The sequence below is a fragment of the Tachypleus tridentatus genome, unplaced genomic scaffold (genome assembly GCF_004210375.1).
Source record: "Tachypleus tridentatus isolate NWPU-2018 unplaced genomic scaffold, ASM421037v1 Hic_cluster_1, whole genome shotgun sequence".
Taxonomy (NCBI): Eukaryota; Metazoa; Arthropoda; class Merostomata; order Xiphosura; family Limulidae; genus Tachypleus; species Tachypleus tridentatus.
Window position 1 is genome coordinate 25,178,002 of NW_027467777.1, and position 22,472 is coordinate 25,200,473.

The window sequence follows — 22,472 nt, forward strand, 5'->3', positions numbered from 1 at the left end:
AGCATCCAGTGGTCTTACAGGAATATCCAATTTCTACAGGGAATCCAAAAAGGATTTAAAGCTTACTGGTCCATCAACTGGGGAAGAGGATTATAGGCAAATGTGCACTTGACAGCAAATGATCAGCAAAACAACATACAGGAGCTCAGATGTTTGGCAGGGGAATAAAAACATAATAACCAGAATGAGGTTCTTCACCCAACAAAATAAGAGAGGAACCAAGGACTAAAGGTGAAACATTTAAAATTTGACAAACATGATCATTAAGGTGTAGTAATGGTGAGGTCTGCAACTGTCAACTATATGTAACTGACCAAAAAAGGTTGCAGTCAGAAAAAAACAGTTCAAATTATCTTCACCCTGAATCAGTTCTTTCACAGAAACTTCTCCAGGAAGAAAGGGACAATGAATTGACTGCTAAGCAAAAGTAACCAACTCCTTGAGAAATAAGGCTTGAACTTCCTCAGTAAGTATTGTTAACCTATCTTGCTTGGAAACTGGTGACATTACTATCCTCAGTATTGGTTATAACTATGTCATCTGCCATAATAAATTCTGAATTCATATCTGAAATTAGAATTCAGGTTATGGAAGAATTTTTCAGAAAACAAAATTCACATTTGAAAGCAAACACTTTAAAGTTAAACTGGTGAAGGTATGAAAAGCAATCAAAATGAAAATGAAGCAAAGTAAGCACACATTTATACACTGTAATGGCAGTTGAAAAAGTGAATTTTGTGCTAGAATAATAGAGGGAGCTACCTGTGCTAGTATAGGTGGTGCAGTACAGTTGGTGGAGAGTAGTCACATGTTCTGTAATGGAGTCAAAATAAAAGGGTATAATAGACTGGTGTGCTATTAGCATAAACGTTTTAGCAATGTTTATAGGGCAAATTGAGGTTGAGACAACTATAGGTGAGAGAGATAGTATAATTGGGGAAATTCAACATGATATCCATCAAGACAACTGATCATGCCAGGCTGAAACTGCTGTCTTCATAGTGACTGCCATTCATTAATAAGAAGGGAAACAAGTAATAAATAAAAAGTAAAATAAGAATGATGTAGGTTTGGTAATGTCATAAGATACAGAATAAGATAGGGGTGAATAAACCAAAACATACAAATATCTCTATATAAGAAGCCATTGAATCAATGTTACGGGCTTATGGGAATGAAAGGAGTTAAACATTTAGTTGTAGATAAAAGTTTGTGTTGGATAGATTTTGATATTTATGTAAGAATTTTCATATGATTCTGTTATTCAATATCACCTTATTTCTATACTTTTTATCATTGCCATCCCTACAACATCCTTACTTTCTTAAAATTTTTTTATTACTTTTATCAGTCTAATTAACTGTATGAAGTGTAGTAAAATAACATTATAATGATTAGTATGTATTGCTTCCTTGGTTAGGAGCCACCTTATATTTATCTCCAATTAGACCCAAGTTAAAACTGATTAGGTTTTGGATCGTCACAAAAATCCAAACAATCCTTATTAATAGTCGTCAATGTCACAAAAATCCAAACAATCCTTATTAATAGGGTGGGGCTGATTTTTACTCTATTTGGTTCTATAATTTATTTAAAAATCTAACCACCCTGTACATAATTATGAATTCGTAATTATAATACTTTTCTTAGTCTATGCTGATTCAATGTTAAGCTTGAGAACTTTTAATGTCAGAATTCGAGTTTGATTCTAGAATGTGGGCATAACACATTTAAACACTTTTGTATATTAACTCTGATGAAGCCACAAAGCAAAAGGCTGGTTAATGTTTTAAACAAAATTATATGCATCTGAACTATAAAGGTTGTTTTTTCTAATTTTTTTAACAAAATTAATAAGAATAAGTCAATAACAAAATTATGTAACTAGTTAAACAAGTTGCTAATAAAGTTATTAGCAAATTATGATTAATTAGGCAATTGTATTTTTATTCTATCAACAAATATGAAATGTCTTCACTGACCATCTTTAAAAAGGTATACAATCCATCCAAAATTCCACTTATAGTAATTACCATATCATACCATAACATAAAGCCCTATCAATACCTAAGCAATTTCATAGTTGATGAAATAACATAAAATACAGGCATAAACAGTAGATGAGATTTAGTACTATTACTGGCAATTCTCTAATTAAATATAACAGTAAATTGTGTGAATAAAAGTATTACTTTTGAGTCGTATTGTGTTCTGACTGTAAACTGTGATGTTTTTTTATAGTTAAGACAAGTTATAGAAAATCTTTATGTTTCATTACTACATCCCTCATTTGTAAAACACCTTCAAGAATAAAGACAGTAATGTACTTGTTTCATTTAGCCTTGCATTTTTTAACCTTTTAATGTTTATAGTTATATACAATCATTGATTGTGAACTTGTGACAACTATCAGTCATTGTGAGATATGGTTTATTGTTACCTACAGCTTTTTTGAAACTAGGGAGAACTGGTCTTGAGATGGATAGTGTATGCTCCCCTTCACAGGGTGCTCACCCCAAGGGGCATCAAAATCAACATTAAAATTAACAGTTTTTGTCAACTGTATAGGAGCAAGAGTACCAAATACAAAGTTCATACAGGCTACAGTTTCCTTAGGAGAAACTCTGGAAGTAGGGAGTGATCAATGTAAATTAAATTTAGATTTTATGAATGTCATGAAAGTAAAGCAATTTTAAGGCAAAGACTATTTGTATAGAAATTGTGTACATTTTTCTTCATGTTTGCTGAGTGTTAAGTTATGAAACAATCAAACAGAAACAGGATAACATGTTTGGTATTTTAATACCATTTTTAACTGACTTTAGTGGAAAGTAAATATTCCCTAGTTGACAAATTTTCATTTGGTTCCAATAAAAATCTTTACAACTGATAAACTACTTTCCCAGCATGCCCCATATTTCTGCACATTTAATATTTCTACATTTCTTTTCCTAAATGTGTATTTGAAACTTCATTTTTCTCCAAAAAAAGCTAATACTTCTGAAGTATCAAGTCTTCTTAAATATATTATCAGTTGTTTGTGTTTTAGCTATGTCTAATGTCTAATGAAACATATTCAATTTTAAATACTGCATCCATTACCAAAAATCCAGTGTACAAAGTTGTTACTAAATAAAGAACATGAGAGTATTCTGATATATATATGTTAAAGTGTGTTTACATAGTATGTTACAGTTAAGAAAAATTTACTATAACTTGTATAATTATTTTAAATAAAATCTTTATGACAATAAATGCTTAAAAGAAAATATCTCTAAATATTTACCTGTTGAGCAATTACTGAAAGTACTTCTAGCTCAATTCTATTGAACTCATCAAAACAAGCCCATGCTCCAGATGAAGCAAGTCCTTTAAAAAACTAGTAGAAACAAAATTAGATATGTAAAAATATCTTGAATATAGAAAAAGACTTGTCAAACCAGAGTTAGCTATGAGAAGCTTCTAGAACATTAACTACATAGTCAAAGTTTCAGTTACTTTAAAAAATAAATTTTCACAAAGGAATTATTTTTATTTACAATGCCTACTTATTTATGTACGAAATAAATTAATAGAAGCTTCATGTAAGTGTGTTACTTCCATATTTTGTATAGAAAAACTTGTTATTTTAATCTAAATGATGATAGCTACTTTTTGGGTGAAACTATTCTGATGAAACTCTTATGCATTAGTATTAAAGAATAGAACTAAAAGAACATACAGATAATTTCACAACATTAGTTATAACAACGTTCTAATTATAAGAGAGCATCAGTAAATGAAGCACATACTAAATAAATAACATAAAATATTAGTAACACAACAACAAAAGCTTCTTCTCATATTCAGAAAACTATTATAACTAAAACTGTTATAGTTTTATAACTATAAAACTATATCAGTATATATAACTATACTGATCCATATCAGTATAAGGTAAATTATAAGTAAATATTAAAACGTAGCTACACCATACAAAAATAAAAATATTAATAAATAAAGGTAGATTACCAAAATTACAATTGACAAATTGATAAACAATTACATAATAGTTTTAACTATAGTATTAACACATGTGTACAAAATTACAAAAGTTATGAGTGAATAACTTAAATTCTAATGACATTCCAATCATTACCAGTCCAACTACTTTCTCTGCAAATGAAATAATAAAATACAAGTGCTGATTAGAAACTTTTGATGACATAGCATCAGCAAAAATGTAGAAAACTGTGTGAGAATAATGAGACATAATGGATATTAAGTGCAGTTGAAAGGAGTCAAACTAACATTTTTCTGAAATAAAAATGTATTTCTAACAAATCACTTTTTCAAATAGATAAGTTATTTTTTTTAGACAATTCCCACATAATTTCACATGATATAATGTGAACTGTATTGGTGCATGATAATGTGTTCATGCAAGAAAAGCCATCACCAACAGGGGACAACATAACTCACCTCTGCAAACAGTTTAGTTAGAATTTTAAAATGAATTAGTAGAGTTGCAAGTGAAATTTTTAGATAGTGCTTCCAGCTCTCCACTTCTCACTGTTTTATTATAAGCTCAACATGTGCATAATTTTCATGATCCACCATCCAAGCAGCTAGGAACTGATAAGTGGCAAGGGTTTTCTGCATTCCACTCAATAAAAGAGAATGAGGGATTTAATGGTAGAGACCTGGAGAAGTGCCTAGATCTACACTGTATCTCCAAACAGAAAGGTTTTTCACTGAAGTCAGTGCAGTGGGTTACTGCAACATCTTGTTTTTAAAACCCAGAAATTGCAAGCCAAAGACACAGGCAAAACACTTCTATGGTGCTGGCTTTTTTCATGATATACCATGAAACAGGTAAAGTCTAGATCAGACAACTGAATAAATATTTATACTGTGAGGCTACCTTAAGTGGTCTTGCAAAACACTTCATCTTACAATGGGCACTATTAGAGCCAGGGCAAATGGTCACATCCTGAGATAAAAATACTAACTGGAGGAGATAAAAAACCTTACATAAAACAAGCTTTACCTATGTTTGATAGAAAGCATATCTGGTATAGGGAGAATCACAACTATACCTGTACACACATGCTTCCTTTGAGATTAAGTCAGTCTGTAAAGTCTCAGTCTCAAAATGTTCCTCCAAGTATATGATTTGGTCAACAAGAAAAACAATAGTTGTATTTATTTTAACAATGATGGGAATGTCTGCTCTGATTCAAGTGATAGATGTACACTGCACATCATGACTATTATTTTCTACAACCAATAAATATTTCAGACCTTCTGATCATACACAAGAAGCCAACAATACAACAAACATACATACCTTTCCCATTGCCAAGTAGTCTAAGCCATCAGAGCAATTAAATACAATACACAAAACAGCCAAAGCTTTTGCCAAGTCCTTAGTTGTTTCAGTCTTTCCTGTTCCTGCAGGACCTTCAGGAGCACCATTAAGGTGAAGATGATATGCTCCCACAAGGGTACGGTAGCAGCGATCCGTCAATGGTGTGATAACAAGTCTAGCAAAAGTTGATCAGACTATTATGTAAAAACATCTCTTCTTCAAATAAAATCTTTGATTCCAAGTATCTTATAGAAACAATGTCTATAATGAAAAAGATATTTTTATTTCTACCTAAGAAAATAAATATGGTCAAAAGTTTTACTTAAATGAGACAAACCAATGTTTAAATTTTCTAAAAACAGTGGTTTAATTGGTCCTTGTCTTTCTTTACTTTTTATCATTCATGTAACAACAATAACATCAAGCTCACTACTTAACTTAACATTGATGAATAATGAATATAGATAACTCATATTTTCCTCGAATTAAGTTCTATTCTAGAATGAAGCAACACACTTAAAACATCAAATTATAATATTCTAATATTCCCAGGTGCACTGATTTTCCAAAAATTATTAACATGAGATTTTGACAGAAAATTTATTTTAGAATGATTCCAAAGTCTCTTAACCTTTATGAAGAAATGAAATATACTAAATAAAATACAGAACATCATAGAACAATCTTTATTTTAAACAGTCAAACAGAATCAGAGGCAAGATTAAGTGTTTATTGTGACACCTTTATTGAAAAGTTATCAATGTGTTTAATGCAAATAATTATCTGTAATAATCTTACATTATCCTTTCATAGTGAAAAATATGAAATTGTATACTAAGAACAGAGGTACTATGATAACTACTTAAAAGACAGATGTACGAATTTGGTGTTACACAAAAGTGTGGGTTTTATAAATTATAAAATAGTGAAAGAGTATCAATGGAGTTATAAATTAGATTACAAAGTTCAGTGACTGCAAAATAACAACAAAAATAGCAAAGAAAGAAAGTTTAAGGAAACCAGTTAAATGGATATAATAAAATAAGAAATTCATATGAATAACACAAGACCTTTTTCATTTTTAAAGTGGTGAAAAATAGAGAAGATACAAAAGGTTTGATAAAAAAAATATCATTAAGTAAATTTAAGAATGCCAAGAGCAATACACATAATTTAAACAACAATGTGTGAGGGGAGGGAAAGACGTAGTAGCAGAATAAGTCTAGAAAATTATGTGAAAAGTTAAAAATAAAAATGAAAGACCAGGTATAGCTGACAAGAGAAAATTTAATGGTAAAGAGAAAACATGGTATAAATGTAAATGAATTTTACAAGAAGTGAAACAAAGTAAAAACAATATATCATAAGTATTAGATACGTGCAGCTACTTAATTTTAATATGAGTGTGAAATTTAGTTATGTTTAGAATAGTTTATTGTATGTTTGCTCACATAACTGCATGTAAAGTATCCGTTATATGATTACACTATTGTGATTTGGTGCTTGTTTTATTGTATCATGCTACTAGAAACTTCAGAGTTTTTCTCATTCTTTGTATTTAGTATTATTTCACCATATTATTGCACAGTGTGTAGAAAGGTCTAGGCTACTTGTAAATCTATATATTTTTTGTACTAAATGTAATTCAAGTAAGTTATTGAAAGTATGACAAAGTTAGTGAGAGATACAGACCTAGGCTGTTTTTGTAGGCTTAGTTACACAGAGTGTATAGTAGCAACTTTTAAAGTGTTATAGTTGCAGGCTGTATTGTAATTACAAAGTAGAGAAGAATACTTTTTCTTTTCAATTGGATTCTAATGTAACTGAACAAGACCGTGTGGACTTTTTGACAAAAAAGAGGGTTATTTAAAGCTCTTGATTCAATTGTAATAATAAACTGTGTGGCGAGTATTTGTAACTACATCTGTCTTGTTTTAATATATTATTTTAAAACAAGTGGACTGTGTTTCATATGTATTTAGCACAAATTTATTACAAAGAAGTCAAAGACACATACTGCAAAGAATCAGTGACAAGCCAGCCAGAATTATACAGTGGTAAACAGTTACAGAAGAAGATGTGAATGAAAGTAGGTCTATGTATGCAGAGCTGATAGCAGTGGCAAAATTATTGTAGATTACAACCATGTTCACTGACTTTGATAGATTGGTAAAGAGAGCTGAGTGACTTGGGCTCAAATATAGCAATCTACAAGAGTTTGTTAAACAACAAGAAGTAGAGAAGAGTATGAACAGAGGATAAAAATACAAACAGAGAAAGAAGAAAATAAGAGAAAAGACAATCTGGAATTAGAGAAAATACTGAAAGCACAAAGCTCACTTAACAGAAAGACAGAGAACTCAAGAATCACAATGGAGTCAGGGCTAATTGATCCAAGATTCCAAAATTTGATGAACAGAAAGATGACATGGATGCTTTCCTACAGCAAAACAAAAGAGTTCCCCAAAGTCAGAACTGGTACAAAAATGACTGGGCAGTCTGTGTCAGTCAGCTTCTCACAGGAAAAGGCCTAGAAATTAAAAGTGTATGCAGGCATAATATCAGATAATGTCATGAGCTATGACACATCAAAAGTGGCTTTGCTGAAACACTATGAACTGACTAAGGAAGGTTTTCACTGGAAATTCAAAGAAATCAAACCTGACACTGAAGGAACTATATTTCAGTTCTTTGCATGTCTAAGGAAAGATAGGCTAACAAGGCTAAGTGTGAAAACAGTTTTGAATAACTATCAGATCTACAAATATGTGAACAGTTTATGATCACATACTCAACTGACATGTCACTGTTCCTAAATGAATGTTGATAAGATGATCAAACTGGCAGAACAGTATATGGAAGCCCATTGAAAAAGCATAACTGGCAACCCAAGAATAACCAGTTAAAGTTGAAACCAGTGGTGACTGATTAGAAGTAGAATGCCACCAAAGGTGACAGTAAATTAACAAAAAAATTGGAAAAGAGATGCAATGGTTGTTATTAAATGGCACATATTGCAAATCTCTCATCAACAAGCAACAGTAGAAATCTCAAAAGAAAACAAAAAGATGCTATGTTTGTTGTAAAATGGGGAACAGTATGAGAAAGGACCAGCACAAATTTTAACATAAAGCAGCTGGAGTTACAGAAACAGTCCTGGCAAGAAACAAGTGACTGTCACCATGGATACTGCTGTCAGATGGAAAAAAGTGAGACAACTCATCAGGATCCCACAAGAAGCAAGTGTTATCACCATGATTAAATATTGCATAATTGATGGTTAGTTCAAGTCAGCAAATGGATCAACAGTGCCAGTAGCAATCAGAGCATGTGGCAAATGTCAAGATGTGCCAACAAACCACAACATTCTAGTAGATTAAGGCTGTCAGACAGATTTATCAGCAACTTCTTTTGGCTTGAGGCATCAGAGATATGACCAGACTGCAATCCATGTGACACTTCTTATAGAAGAGCTTTTCAGCAGAGCAGCTGTAGACTTGAATGAAACACTAAAAAGGGGAACTGTTATGTGTTGAAAGTAGTTGACGATGTGTTACATTATCCAGAAGCCATAGCATTGCCAAGAGAGACTAGCAGAAGCCCTCCTCTAAGTGTTCTCCATCGTATGCATCCCTGAAGAAGTATTAAGTGACTGAGGGACCCAGTTTACCTCAGAGGTGATGCAATGGTGTGCAGATTCTTCAGCACTAGGTAATTCTTCATCACCCCATACAATCCCAGATGTAATAGATATAATTTTGAGAGAGTCAGTAGAAACTTAAAGAAAATGTGCCAGGAGAGGCCACATGACTGGGTGGGTACCTGGAGGCAGCATCAGTTGCCTACTGAGAAGTCCCATAAGTATGTACAGTATTTTAACCACTCAAATTACTGTAGAGAAGAACAAGGTCTAATTCAGATATTGAAAAAATTGTGAACAGTGAAAGAAGAGTCAAAAGTGAGGAACACATACCAGTACAAGTTAGACCTCAGAAACCAACTGGAGGAGACCTGTCAACTCACTTAAGAAAGTTTGTACACAGTTCAAGGCAGTCAAAAACACTTCTGTGACAAGAAGGCCATGAATCAGTGTTCTAAGATTGGCAAAAACATCTTTATTCTGCTTCCTACAGACAACAATAAACTTACCCTACAGTGGAAAGGACCTTATGAAGTACAAGAAGTGGTCAACAGAATGAACTATAAGATGAAAGTAGGCAGGATAACCTAGATCTACCACAACAATCTGCTGAAAAGGTACTTGGAGAGAAAATAAGACCTAGTGGATGCAACTATTGAGGCACAGGTGAGCATTGCAAGTTTCTCTGTCATAAATGCAGAACCAGAAGACAGTGACTTTGTCATAGAAGACAAGGACTTACTAAACGTAAGATCACTGGGTGGAGATGAACCATACAAATATCTTAACATCAGTGCAGAACTAATTGGTAAAGAGAAAAAAAAAAAGCTACAAGTTTTATTGTGCTAGTATGCAGGTCAGATCAATGTAAGATTTTTCCATGCACGCAGAAAAAAAATTAATTTAAAAGGAATTTGTTTTTGGAAAGGGTGATACACCAGGGACTACTGTACAATAGTTATGATATAGATAGTTACAAAGTGAAAATGTTAGATTTAGTATCTTTAGAAGTGATAATTTATCACAGGTTTGCTTATGTAACTGTTTACAAATCATTTATTGTGTGGTTCATTATCATGAACTGATGTCATAGTACTGAAATGTTTTAAAAATAAACATTAGAATGCATGTGAGTTTACCAATAACAGATCATTTTTAATCTGACTGTAACAATATTCACTGTAATAACAGAGTGAAGGAGAACACTTTATCAAACGGTATTCTAAAGTAATTGAACCTACCTTTGTGGACTTTGGTGAAAAGGAAACAATTACTTATAGCTCTGGATACAACTGTGGTAACCAATAGTGTAAAGAATTTTTTAGCATATGTTTGACTTGTTTTGAATATATTCCATTAAAACAAGTGGATTGTGTGCTGTACATTTACTGTTGAAATTTATTGCTACTACATCACAGATACCTACTGTAAAGAATCCTTCCCACATATAAGTATAAAAATTTGACAATGTTTATTGTTGAATTTTATAACTAACAACTCACAGATACCTGCTGTAAAAAATCCCAGACATATAAAAACCTGACAATGATAATGTAAAAATTCACCTTATAATTTTAAACAGAGAAACTAAAAAAAAAAGTTTACATTTAAGGAAGCAAAATCTGCTAATTTCGTAAACAAATAAAAAAGATCCAGTCAACAGCTATTAAAATGTATAAACAGTATTTTGCCCTTGCTTGATTTTCTGCAAAATTCCATTGGTTGATTTGTTTCTGATTCAATACATCACAGAGAATAAAACAACTTATTCTACTTATGAGTAATGTCCAAATATCATAAAATGCATATGAAGAACAAAAAAAGTAAATACATTAAAAAGAAATAACACAAGAAACATAATTATTCTATCATTATTTCAAGGAATTTTCAGTTATTTGGTAAACTATGAATTGATTTCACTTTAATTAAATTTTTTTGGGGTTCATTTATTGAATCAGCCCCATAACAGAGAAGAAATGTTGAATATAATTCTGAACTTAATATGTATATATATATGAAATGTGGCAAACCTTTAGCAAAACATAAAAAATCCATTGAACAAAAAAACAACGTTTTGCAAAAACTATGTCTGTGAATTGATGACATCAGCATAATTTAAGTTGGTATGTAATGTTCATGTGGACAATAAATACACTTTTGTCCAACATAAAATTTGCATGTTGTCCTTGAATAACCTCTGGGGTCTCTGAAATGCACACCTACAGTTTTTTCAGTGTCCCAATATAACTTATTTCATGTTTACTTTCCTCTATCATGAACTATTGCTAAATGAGCAACATAGGATAAAATGAATAGTTGAAAATTCTGACATCAAATACATTATAACAAGTGTTTATGGCATGTGTAATTCTAACCTCACTGCACCCCACCCATTCACACAAGTGTAACACCCACTATGTCAAATATCTAAGATATCTACACATTTCCAACTCATTAAAGCACAATGCAAATGAACCATAAAGTTATTTAAATATTTAGTATCTACATTTTATTCAATCTGAACTATATGTATTTGAAGCATGTTTCCAGTGACTAAACAGCACATCTTTAAGTTACACTACTCATTTATTAAAAATGTTTCTTTCCACAAAATAATAAAATCCTACAGTGTAGAATATATATATAAACTTCGTGTATAAGAGGAATGTATTTCTCTATTCAGACAAAATAATGTAACATCAATCAGATGTTTGAAGATATTTACTTCATAATAAGAATAGTCTATTTTTAGTATTCTTATCCTACTATTTAATGGAGATGTTAGGTTAGGCTGCTTCCTCTAGGGCAGTGGTTCCCAACCTTTTTTATGCCCCACACCACTAAAAAATTTTAATATGTTCTCGTACCCCTCACAGTAATTATTTATTTAAGAATAAAGGTGAAGGTGGCCAAAACAAATGTTATCTCTCACCCCCTGGAACGCTATCTCACACCCCTGAATGGAAACCACTGCTCTAGGGTAAGGAAATTGTTCACTTGCTGTTTGCATTCATATGAATTATATGCAGCATTACTATTAGTCAAAACACTAAAAAATACATGAGCTTGTTACATAACATCCCACAGATAAATAACGTTATTTTCATAATAACAAAAAATAAAAACTTGAAATTAACAATCCTTTTTATCTGAATACTTTATATTATAACAAGAAAATAATAGTCACTTAGTCCTAGAAAATACCTTTTGAAATGCACATAATAAAACATACAAGAAATGTCATACTATTAATATATACCAAATGAAAAAGACAAACATTTTATAAGTATTTTGTAAAGAATACAGTTTTATAGCTTGTCTTGTTGAAAACAATATTACAATGTTTAAACTTTAAACTCGACAGATTTCAGGTTGCCAAGTTAAGTCTTAAATACTACATACCTATGAAAACCAGTTTTATCTTACCGTCCAGTGTTTCCTAGATATTCATAGGCATAATTAACAGTAGCATTTGTGATACAAACTTTGACATTTTCTTCCCACCAGTAGTAACGGAGCTGAGCCTGCCACTGAAAGTCCAATTCAGACTGTACTTCTACAGAAACAGTTAAAAAGGTATTCAATGTACCTGAGATGGAAGTATATAATAGTTAAAATAACAAACTAAGATTTTTGTTAGTAGTCAATAAATAAATCTCACACAAACTATGCACATATGTATAAATGTATACTTTATAATCACTTTTATAATTGTATCTGATGTAAAATGTAAATTGGATTCAATGCATGTGATTGGGTACTATAAAGAATGATAGCTTCCTGTGATTTATCATCATTGTATTGTTATATTAAAGTGGTTTTATAGATATCTTTGGCTCACTACCATTGTGGTGTAAAAAGACCTACATTTGAGTCATTATATTTAAATCAAGAGCTCAGTCTTATTTTATCATTTTTCATCATTAGTCTATGATAATCTGTAGAGATAAGATGAACCTAAAAATTAAAATGTTACAATAAAAAATATTCAAGAATAATAAGGAATATTTCCTAATTCTTATATTCATTACTATCAAAGAATAATAAGGAATATTTCCTAATTCTTATATTTATTATTATCAAAGAATAATAAGGAATATTTTCTAATTCTTGTATTCATTACTATCAAAGAATAATTAGGAATATTTTCTAATTCTTGTATTCATTACTATCAAAGAATAATTAGGAATATTTTCATTACTATCCAAGAATAATAAGGAATATTTTCTAATTCTTGTATTCATTACTATCCAAGAATAATAAGGAATATTTTCTAATTCTTGTATTCATTACTATCCAAGAATAATAAGGAATATTTTCGAATTCTTGTATTCATTACTATCCAAGAATAATAAGGAATATTTTCGAATTCTTATATTCATTACTATCCAAGAATAATAAGGAATATTTTCTAATTATTGTATTCATTACTATCAAAGAATAATAAGAAATATTTTCTAATTCTTGTATTCATTACTATCAATGAATAATAAGGAATATTTTCTAATTCTTGTATTCATTACTATCCAAGAATAATAAGGAATATTTTCTAATTCTTGTATTCATTACTATCAAAGAATAATAAGGAATATTTTCTAATTCTTGTATTCATTACTATCAAAGAATAATAAGGAATATTTTCTAATTCTTGTATTCATTACTATCCAAGAATAATAAGGAATATTTTCTAATTCTTGTATCATTACTATCCAAGAATAATAAGGAATATTTTCTAATTCTTGTATTCATTACTATCCAAGAATAATAAGGAATATTTTCTAATTCTTGTATTCATTACTATCCAAGAATAATAAGGAATATTTTCTAATTCTTGTATTCATTACTATCAAAGAATAATAAGGAATATTTTCTAATTCTTGTATTCATTACTATCAAATAATAATAAGGAATGTTTTATAATTCTTATATTCATTACTATCCAAGAATAATAAGGAATATTTTCTAATTATTGTATTCATTACTATCCAAGAATAATAAGGAATATTTTCTAATTCTTGTATTCATTACTATTAAAGAATAATATGGAATATTTTCTAATTCTTGTATTCATTACTATCAAAGAATAATAAGAAATATTTTCTAATTCTTGTATTCATTACTATCAATGAATAATAAGGAATATTTTCTAATTCTTGTATTCATTACTATCAAAGAATAATAAGGAATATTTTCTAATTCTTGTATTCATTACTATCCAAGAATAATAAGGAATATTTTCTAATTCTTGTATTCATTACTATCAAAGAATAATAAGGAATATTTTCTAATTCTTGTATTCATTACTATCCAAGAATAATAAGGAATATTTTCTAATTCTTGTATCATTACTATCCAAGAATAATAAGGAATATTTTCTAATTCTTGTATTCATTACTATCCAAGAATAATAAGGAATATTTTCTAATTCTTGTATTCATTACTATCCAAGAATAATAAGGAATATTTTCTAATTCTTGTATTCATTACTATCAAAGAATAATAAGGAATATTTTCTAATTCTTGTATTCATTACTATCAAATAATAATAAGGAATGTTTTATAATTCTTATATTCATTACTATCCAAGAATAATAAGGAATATTTTCTAATTATTGTATTCATTACTATCCAAGAATAATAAGAAATATTTTCTAATTCTTGTATTCATTACTATTAAAGAATAATATGGAATATTTTCTAATTCTTGTATTCATTACTATCAAAGAATAATAAGAAATATTTTCTAATTCTTGTATTCATTACTATCAATGAATAATAAGGAATATTTTCTAATTCTTGTATTCATTACTATCAAAGAATAATAAGGAATATTTTCTAATTCTTGTATTCATTACTATCAAAGAATAATAAGGAATATTTTCTAATTCTTGTATTCATTACTATCCAAGAATAATAAGGAATATTTTCTAATTCTTGTATTCATTACTATCAAAGAATAATAAGGAATATTTTCTAATTCTTGTATTCATTACTATCCAAGAATAATAAGGAATATTTTCTAATTCTTGTATTCATTACTATCCAAGAATAATAAGGAATATTTTCTAATTCTTGTATTCATTACTATCCAAGAATAATAAGGAATATTTTCTAATTCTTGTATTCATTACTATCCAAGAATAATAAGGAATATTTTCTAATTCTTGTATTCATTACTATCAAAGAATAATAAGGAATATTTTCTAATTCTTGTATTCATTACTATCCAAGAATAATAAGGAATATTTTCTAATTCTTGTATTCATTACTATCCAAGAATAATAAGGAATATTTTCTAATTCTTGTATTCATTACTATCCAAGAATAATAAGGAATATTTTCTAATTCTTGTATTCATTACTATCAAAGAATAATAAGGAATATTTTCTAATTCTTGTATTCATTACTATCAAAGAATAATAAGGAATATTTTCTAATTCTTGTATTCATTACTATCCAAGAATAATAAGGAATATTTTCTAATTCTTGTATTCATTACTATCCAAGAATAATAAGGAATATTTTCTAATTCTTGTATTCATTACTATCCAAGAATAATAAGGAATATTTTCTAATTCTTGTATTCATTACTATCAAAGAATAATAAGGAATATTTTCTAATTCTTGTATTCATTACTATCAAAGAATAATAAGGAATATTTTCTAATTCTTGTATTCATTACTATCAAAGAATAATAAGGAATATTTTCTAATTCTTGTATTCATTACTATCCAAGAATAATAAGGAATATTTTCTAATTCTTGTATTCATTACTATCAAAGAATAATAAGGAATATTTTCTAATTCTTGTATTCATTACTATCAAAGAATAATAAGGAATATTTTCTAATTCTTGTATTCATTACTATCCAAGAATAATAAGGAATTCTTGTATTCATTACTATCCAAGAATAATCTAATTCTTGTATTCATTACTATCAAAGAATAATAAGGAATATTTTCTAATTCTTGTATTCATTACTATCAAAGAATAATAAGGAATATTTTCTAATTCTTGTATTCATTACTATCCAAGAATAATAAGGAATATTTTCTAATTCTTGTATTCATTACTATCCAAGAATAATAAGGAATATTTTCTAATTCTTGTATTCATTACTATCCAAGAATAATAAGGAATATTTTCTAATTCTTGTATTCATTACTATCCAAGAATAATAAGGAATATTTTCTAATTCTTGTATTCATTACTATCAAAGAATAATAAGGAATATTTTCTAATTCTTGTATTCATTACTATCCAAGAATAATAAGGAATATTTTCTAATTCTTGTATTCATTACTATCCAAGAATAATAAGGAATATTTTCTAATTCTTGTATTCATTACTATCCAAGAATAATAAGGAATATTTTCTAATTCTTGTATTCATTACTATCAAAGAATAATAAGAAATATTTTCTAATTCTTGTATTCATTACTATCAATGAATAATAAGGAATATTTTCTAATTCTTGTATTCATTACTATCAAAGAATAATAAGGAATATTTTCTAATTCTTGTATTCATTACTATCAATGAATAATAAGGAATATTTTCTAATTCTTGTATTCATTACTATCCAAGAATAATAAGGAATATTTTCTAATTCTTGTATTCATTACTATCAAAGAATAATAAGGAATATTTTCTAATTCTTGTATTCATTACTATCAAAGAATAATAAGGAATATTTTCTAATTCTTGTATTCATTACTATCCAAGAATAATAAGGAATATTTTCTAATTCTTGTATTCATTACTATCCAAGAATAATAAGGAATATTTTATAATTCTTGTATTCATTACTATCCAAGAATAATAAGAAATATTTTCTAATTCTTGTATTCATTACTATCCAAGAATAATAAGGAATATTTTCTAATTCTTGTATTCATTACTATCAAAGAATAATAAGGAATATTTTCTAATTCTTATATTCATTACTATCCAAGAATAATAAGGAATATTTTCTAATTATTGTATTCATTACTATCAAAGAATAATAAGGAATATTTTCTAATTCTTGTATTCATTACTATCAATGAATAATAAGGAATATTTTCTAATTCTTGTATTCATTACTATCCAAGAATAATAAGGAATATTTTCTAATTCTTGTATTCATTACTATCAAAGAATAATAAGGAATATTTTCTAATTCTTGTATTCATTACTATCAAAGAATAATAAGGAATATTTTCTAATTCTTGTATTCATTACTATCCAAGAATAATAAGGAATATTTTCTAATTCTTGTATTCATTACTATCCAAGAATAATAAGGAATATTTTCTAATTCTTGTATTCATTACTATCCAAGAATAATAAGGAATATTTTCTAATTCTTGTATTCATTACTATCCAAGAATAATAAGGAATATTTTCTAATTCTTGTATTCATTACTATCCAAGAATAATAAGGAATATTTTCTAATTCTTGTATTCATTACTATCAAATAATAATAAGGAATGTTTTATAATTCTTATATTCATTACTATCCAAGAATAATAAGGAATATTTTCTAATTATTGTATTCATTACTATCCAAGAATAATAAGGAATATTTTCTAATTCTTGTATTCATTACTATTAAAGAATAATATGGAATATTTTCTAATTCTTGTATTCATTACTATCAAAGAATAATAAGAAATATTTTCTAATTCTTGTATTCATTACTATCAATGAATAATAAAAAATATTTTCTAATTCTTGTATTCATTACTATCAAAGAATAATAAGGAATATTTTCTAATTCTTGTATTCATTACTATCCAAGAATAATAAGGAATATTTTCTAATTCTTGTATTCATTACTATCCAAGAATAATAAGGAATATTTTCTAATTCTTGTATTCATTACTATCCAAGAATAATAAGGAATATTTTCTAATTCTTGTATTCATTACTATCCAAGAATAATAAGGAATATTTTCTAATTCTTGTATTCATTACTATCCAAGAATAATAAGGAATATTTTCTAATTCTTGTATTCATTACTATCCAAGAATAATAAGGAATATTTTCTAATTCTTGTATTCATTACTATCAAATAATAATAAGAAATGTTTTCTAATTCTTATATTCATTACTATCCAAGAATAATAAGGAATATTTTCTAATTATTGTATTCATTACTATCCAAGAATAATAAGGAATATTTTCTAATTCTTGTATTCATTACTATTAAAGAATAATAAGGAATATTTTCTAATTCGTGTATTCATTACTATCAAAGAATAATAAGAAATATTTTCTAATTCTTGTATTCATTACTATCAATGAATAATAAGGAATATTTTCTAATTCTTGTATTCATTACTATCAAAGAATAATAAGGAATATTTTCTAATTCTTGTATTCATTACTATCAAAGAATAATAAGGAATATTTTCTAATTCTTGTATTCATTACTATCCAAGAATAATAAGGAATATTTTCTAATTCTTGTATCATTACTATCCAAGAATAATAAGGAATATTTTCTAATTCTTGTATTCATTACTATCCAAGAATAATAAGAAATATTTTCTAATTCTTGTATTCATTACTATCCAAGAATAATAAGGAATATTTTCGAATTCTTGTATTCATTACTATCAAAGAATAATAAGGAATATTTTCTAATTCTTGTATTCATTACTATCAAAGAATAATAAGAAATATCTAATTCTTGTATTCATTACTATCAAAGAATAATAAGGAATATTTTCTAATTCTTGTATTCATTACTATCCAAGAATAATAAGGAATATTTTGTAATTCTTGTATTCATTACTATCAAAGAATAATAAGGAATATTTTCTAATTCTTATATTCATTACTATCAAAGAATAATAAGAAATATTTTCTAATTCTTATATTCATTACTATCAAAGTAATTTATTAAGGATTTTAATTCCTTTAGGAGATGATAGGATAATAATAATAATAGTTTGGTTTTTAATGAAAGTTTTGTGTGAATATTAAAAAAGTGGACACAGCAGATAGCTCGATGTGGTTTTATTAAAAAACAAAACTAAAGCTTTGAATTTATTCACCAGTTAAATAAAATTTTATGAAATGAATAGAGACTTGTATAACGTTTTAAAATTAGATTTGTTTACTTGTTTCTTCATTGTTAAGCACAAAGCTATATAAACACAGATTTACTGTTTAATTACTATTTTATTTAAAAAATTTTTTTTTGTGGTACTTTACATTTCTTCTTTTGATTTTGACATTTTTTTCAGTAGAGTGAAATATAAGTTGTGGTACTAGTGTGCTCAATAAACAAATTTTGAGTATAATCTTTACAAAAACAAGACTCATAAAGTTTTTCTACACACAAAGTCATTTTCTGAGAAATTTCCACCTTCTTTGAATTCATTTTATTTTGTCAAAGTAATGGAGTTAGCTTACTGAATAAATCACATTTCAGTTTTCATATTAAAAATAAGGACTGAAAAAGCTTAAATGATTTTAACATCTTCCTAATCTGAAAACATATTTTGATATACACTCACCTCTTTTCACAACTTAGTTATCTTTCTCAAGTGTCTCCCTAAGAGATTTGCACACCAATAAAGTTGAGAGAACTTCCAACTAACTTCACATTTCAACATACACTTTATTGCCACATGATGATGTTATCAATCCTCATGTGCAGTAACTCTCCCTAAGCACTTGTGCTTGTGATAACTTCATTCTTTAACAAGAACTACAAAAATGTGCACCAAATGTGAGAAAGTGTGCAGATGAAAACAATGTTAACTTCTTAGATGATAACTCATATATTTTACTACATTAAATTGGTGGAGAAGGCAGAGCAAACTTTTACCTAGATGAATTCCATTCAGAAATGCCTAGAGAAGCCCATCAAGTGCCCATCAATAGCAGGAGCTCTGGAGAGTCACAGAATGTAAGAGGAGAAAAGGCAAATGAGTCCTGTGTGTCAAAGAAATGAGTGGAATGAAAACAAGACCATTTGAGCTCTTGCACACAAGTAGTCAACCAGTTGAAATGCCATGCACAAAACCATCTGACAAAGAGTTAGTGCAGATACTGACAAACCATGGACAAATGGCAGACAAGTAGCTCAAAGTATGGCAGCCAGAAGAAAAGTAGTAGTGGAAGGACCAGTGAAAAAGAGCTTCCCATAGTTACTGATGTCTATCTAAAGACAAGAAGAAAGTCACACAATCTGAAAGTCAGGCCTTATGGATGATAGGTCAGGTAAACTCACATATGAGGATGTAGGGAATATATATCCTTTGATGAAGAATAGACACTAAGGAGAGAATGGGTGGGGATCTAAATGTCAAGCAGACCAAAACAAAGTTGATTAAAGATGCAACAACAATAGAACTTGACAAGAAGTGTAGTGTGTAAGGTCAAGGATCAGAGGAAGGACATGAATATGGAAATAAGCATATAAAAAGAGATTCAATCATGTATGGATGATAAACTGACAGCCAGATCTAAAGAATGAGGAATACGGTACCAGAAGAAAGAAAGCCTGGAGTTAAGAAGGGCAACAAATACCCATGAAAGAGCTTGGGTGTAGAAAATGGAACAAACATCCACAGAAACTTATTTGAAACACGAATAAGTGTCACAGATAAAAGATGGAGTTAGAAATGGTTAAAATGAGGAAAAAGAAAGTGAAATAGGAGATAAGAGGCCTAATCCCCTAACTGGCCAAATAGATATCAAAGACATAAAATCATTAAAGAGAAGGAAGAAAATTTCCAAATCAAAAGGAGTCAGGTACAGAAGGGGAAGATAAAACATTCACATGTGAGAGAGGAGATATTAGAGAAAGAAAACAGCAGGTACCAAGCAGTAACAAATTATGAATAATAAAGAAATCCAGAAAGATAATAGAAGGTTAATGTTATTTGTCAAATGGTAAAAGTACTAACAAAATAAACTCAAGTTAAAGTCTAGTCCAATATATAATTTCCTGACTAAGTAGAAAGAATATGAACCAACAGAATGGAAGTGAGAGTCCTAATAAGCATGTAGTAATTTACAACATGTTGAATAAAGGCTGCAATGACCCTGACAGTTAACTATCTTCTTGATGCCAAAGTAGAGATGAGGCTTGTGTGAGAAAACCATCACTCACAGAGGACTAAATATAAATTACTGTTATTTGAAAATTCAGAATTAAAATTAAAGCTCTTAAAATAAAAGTCAGTGAAAACAACTTTTGTTAATGATGCAAATCTCTGTAAACTCACACAGATGAAACATTTAAACATGTCTGATTGATACAATGTCAATGAGAAGTACAACTCTGAGTGCATAGGGAGTTACTGTGCATGGAGGTCATTCGTTTGGTGAAGGGCTCTTGTTCAATGATGAATTCATACAGTTCGTGTTAAAATATATGAAATCAGGTGGAAATTATGCTAAGTTCAAAAGCATACAAATATTTTAGAAAGATGCTTAAGGAAGACAACTAAAATGTGAGATTATTTATCATGCAGGAATAACAACATTACAATTTATATTTTATTAGTGTGTAATAAGTAATATTTTCTTTTTTATCATTACTAGATTGCTTTATTGCTATATATACATATATTTCTATGTAGATACGAACATAGCATGAAATAAGATTTTCTTAATCTGTGTTTAGTGCAAAGCAAAGAAAATTCAAGAATTTTCATTTATAAGTATGGTTTATTTCTACAATGTTCAAATTTGAGGCCTTTCCAAATTTAAAAAATACCTATTTGAAAATTTCCAAGTATCTCAAATATGTACTACACACTACACAAAAATAACACTTAGAAGTACCATGCTATATTATTATTTCTTATAGAATAAAATGAAGGGAAAATAGGTATACACCTGTGCTACAACATAAAAACAGAAAACAAACGATTCCAAAAATTACCTTTTTCCATCATTTCCATGATGACATCACGTGCATGAACGTCAATTACAACAAGAGCTCCAAGTGTGGTGCGAGTTTGTTTCGAAAGCTTTCCCCGAACAAGGGTTATTATATCTGATAGCTGATTTTGAAGAAGATTGTAGTACAACTGGAGTGTTTTAATTCCACCTTTGATAGCATTGTGAACTTCAGATGTCCAAAAAGATCTGAGAAACGCAGAGTACTACTTGCCCTGGCCACTCTGTTACCCACTGCTTTCTAGGGACTGTTGTAAAAACCTACTTAAAACAGAAAGCACGTGCAAAAGAAAAAAACTACAATGTATAAATAACTACTAAATAGAGGTGTTTTATTTAGGGGATAAAAGCAAAAAGGTAGCAAAGGAAAATTTGTTTTTCTAATTATATATTATATAATTCATGAAAATAAATACATTTTAATGAAGTTAAATAGTGAAATGTGCAAAATCATAAGGAAGGACTGCATTAAAAACAGCAAATCTAAACCTCTGATTAATTATGTTAGTTTGTCATAACTGAAAATATAAGCCAAAAGAAAAACAAAAATGCTGCATCAACTGAAAAGATCC

The 22,472-nt window shown here is 28.5% G+C and overlaps 1 protein-coding gene across 1 annotated transcript in view; it reads right to left on the bottom strand.

The window, feature by feature from the left end:
• Positions 1-22,472, bottom strand: part of LOC143241722 (dynein axonemal heavy chain 7-like) — a 227,034-nt gene that overhangs the window by 167,969 nt on the left and 36,593 nt on the right. Inside the window, 5 exon segments of the mRNA XM_076484949.1 lie at positions 3,287-3,379; positions 5,330-5,525; positions 12,417-12,546; positions 21,884-22,085; positions 22,087-22,148. Coding sequence (XP_076341064.1) covers positions 3,287-3,379; positions 5,330-5,525; positions 12,417-12,546; positions 21,884-22,085; positions 22,087-22,148 — 683 coding nt within the window.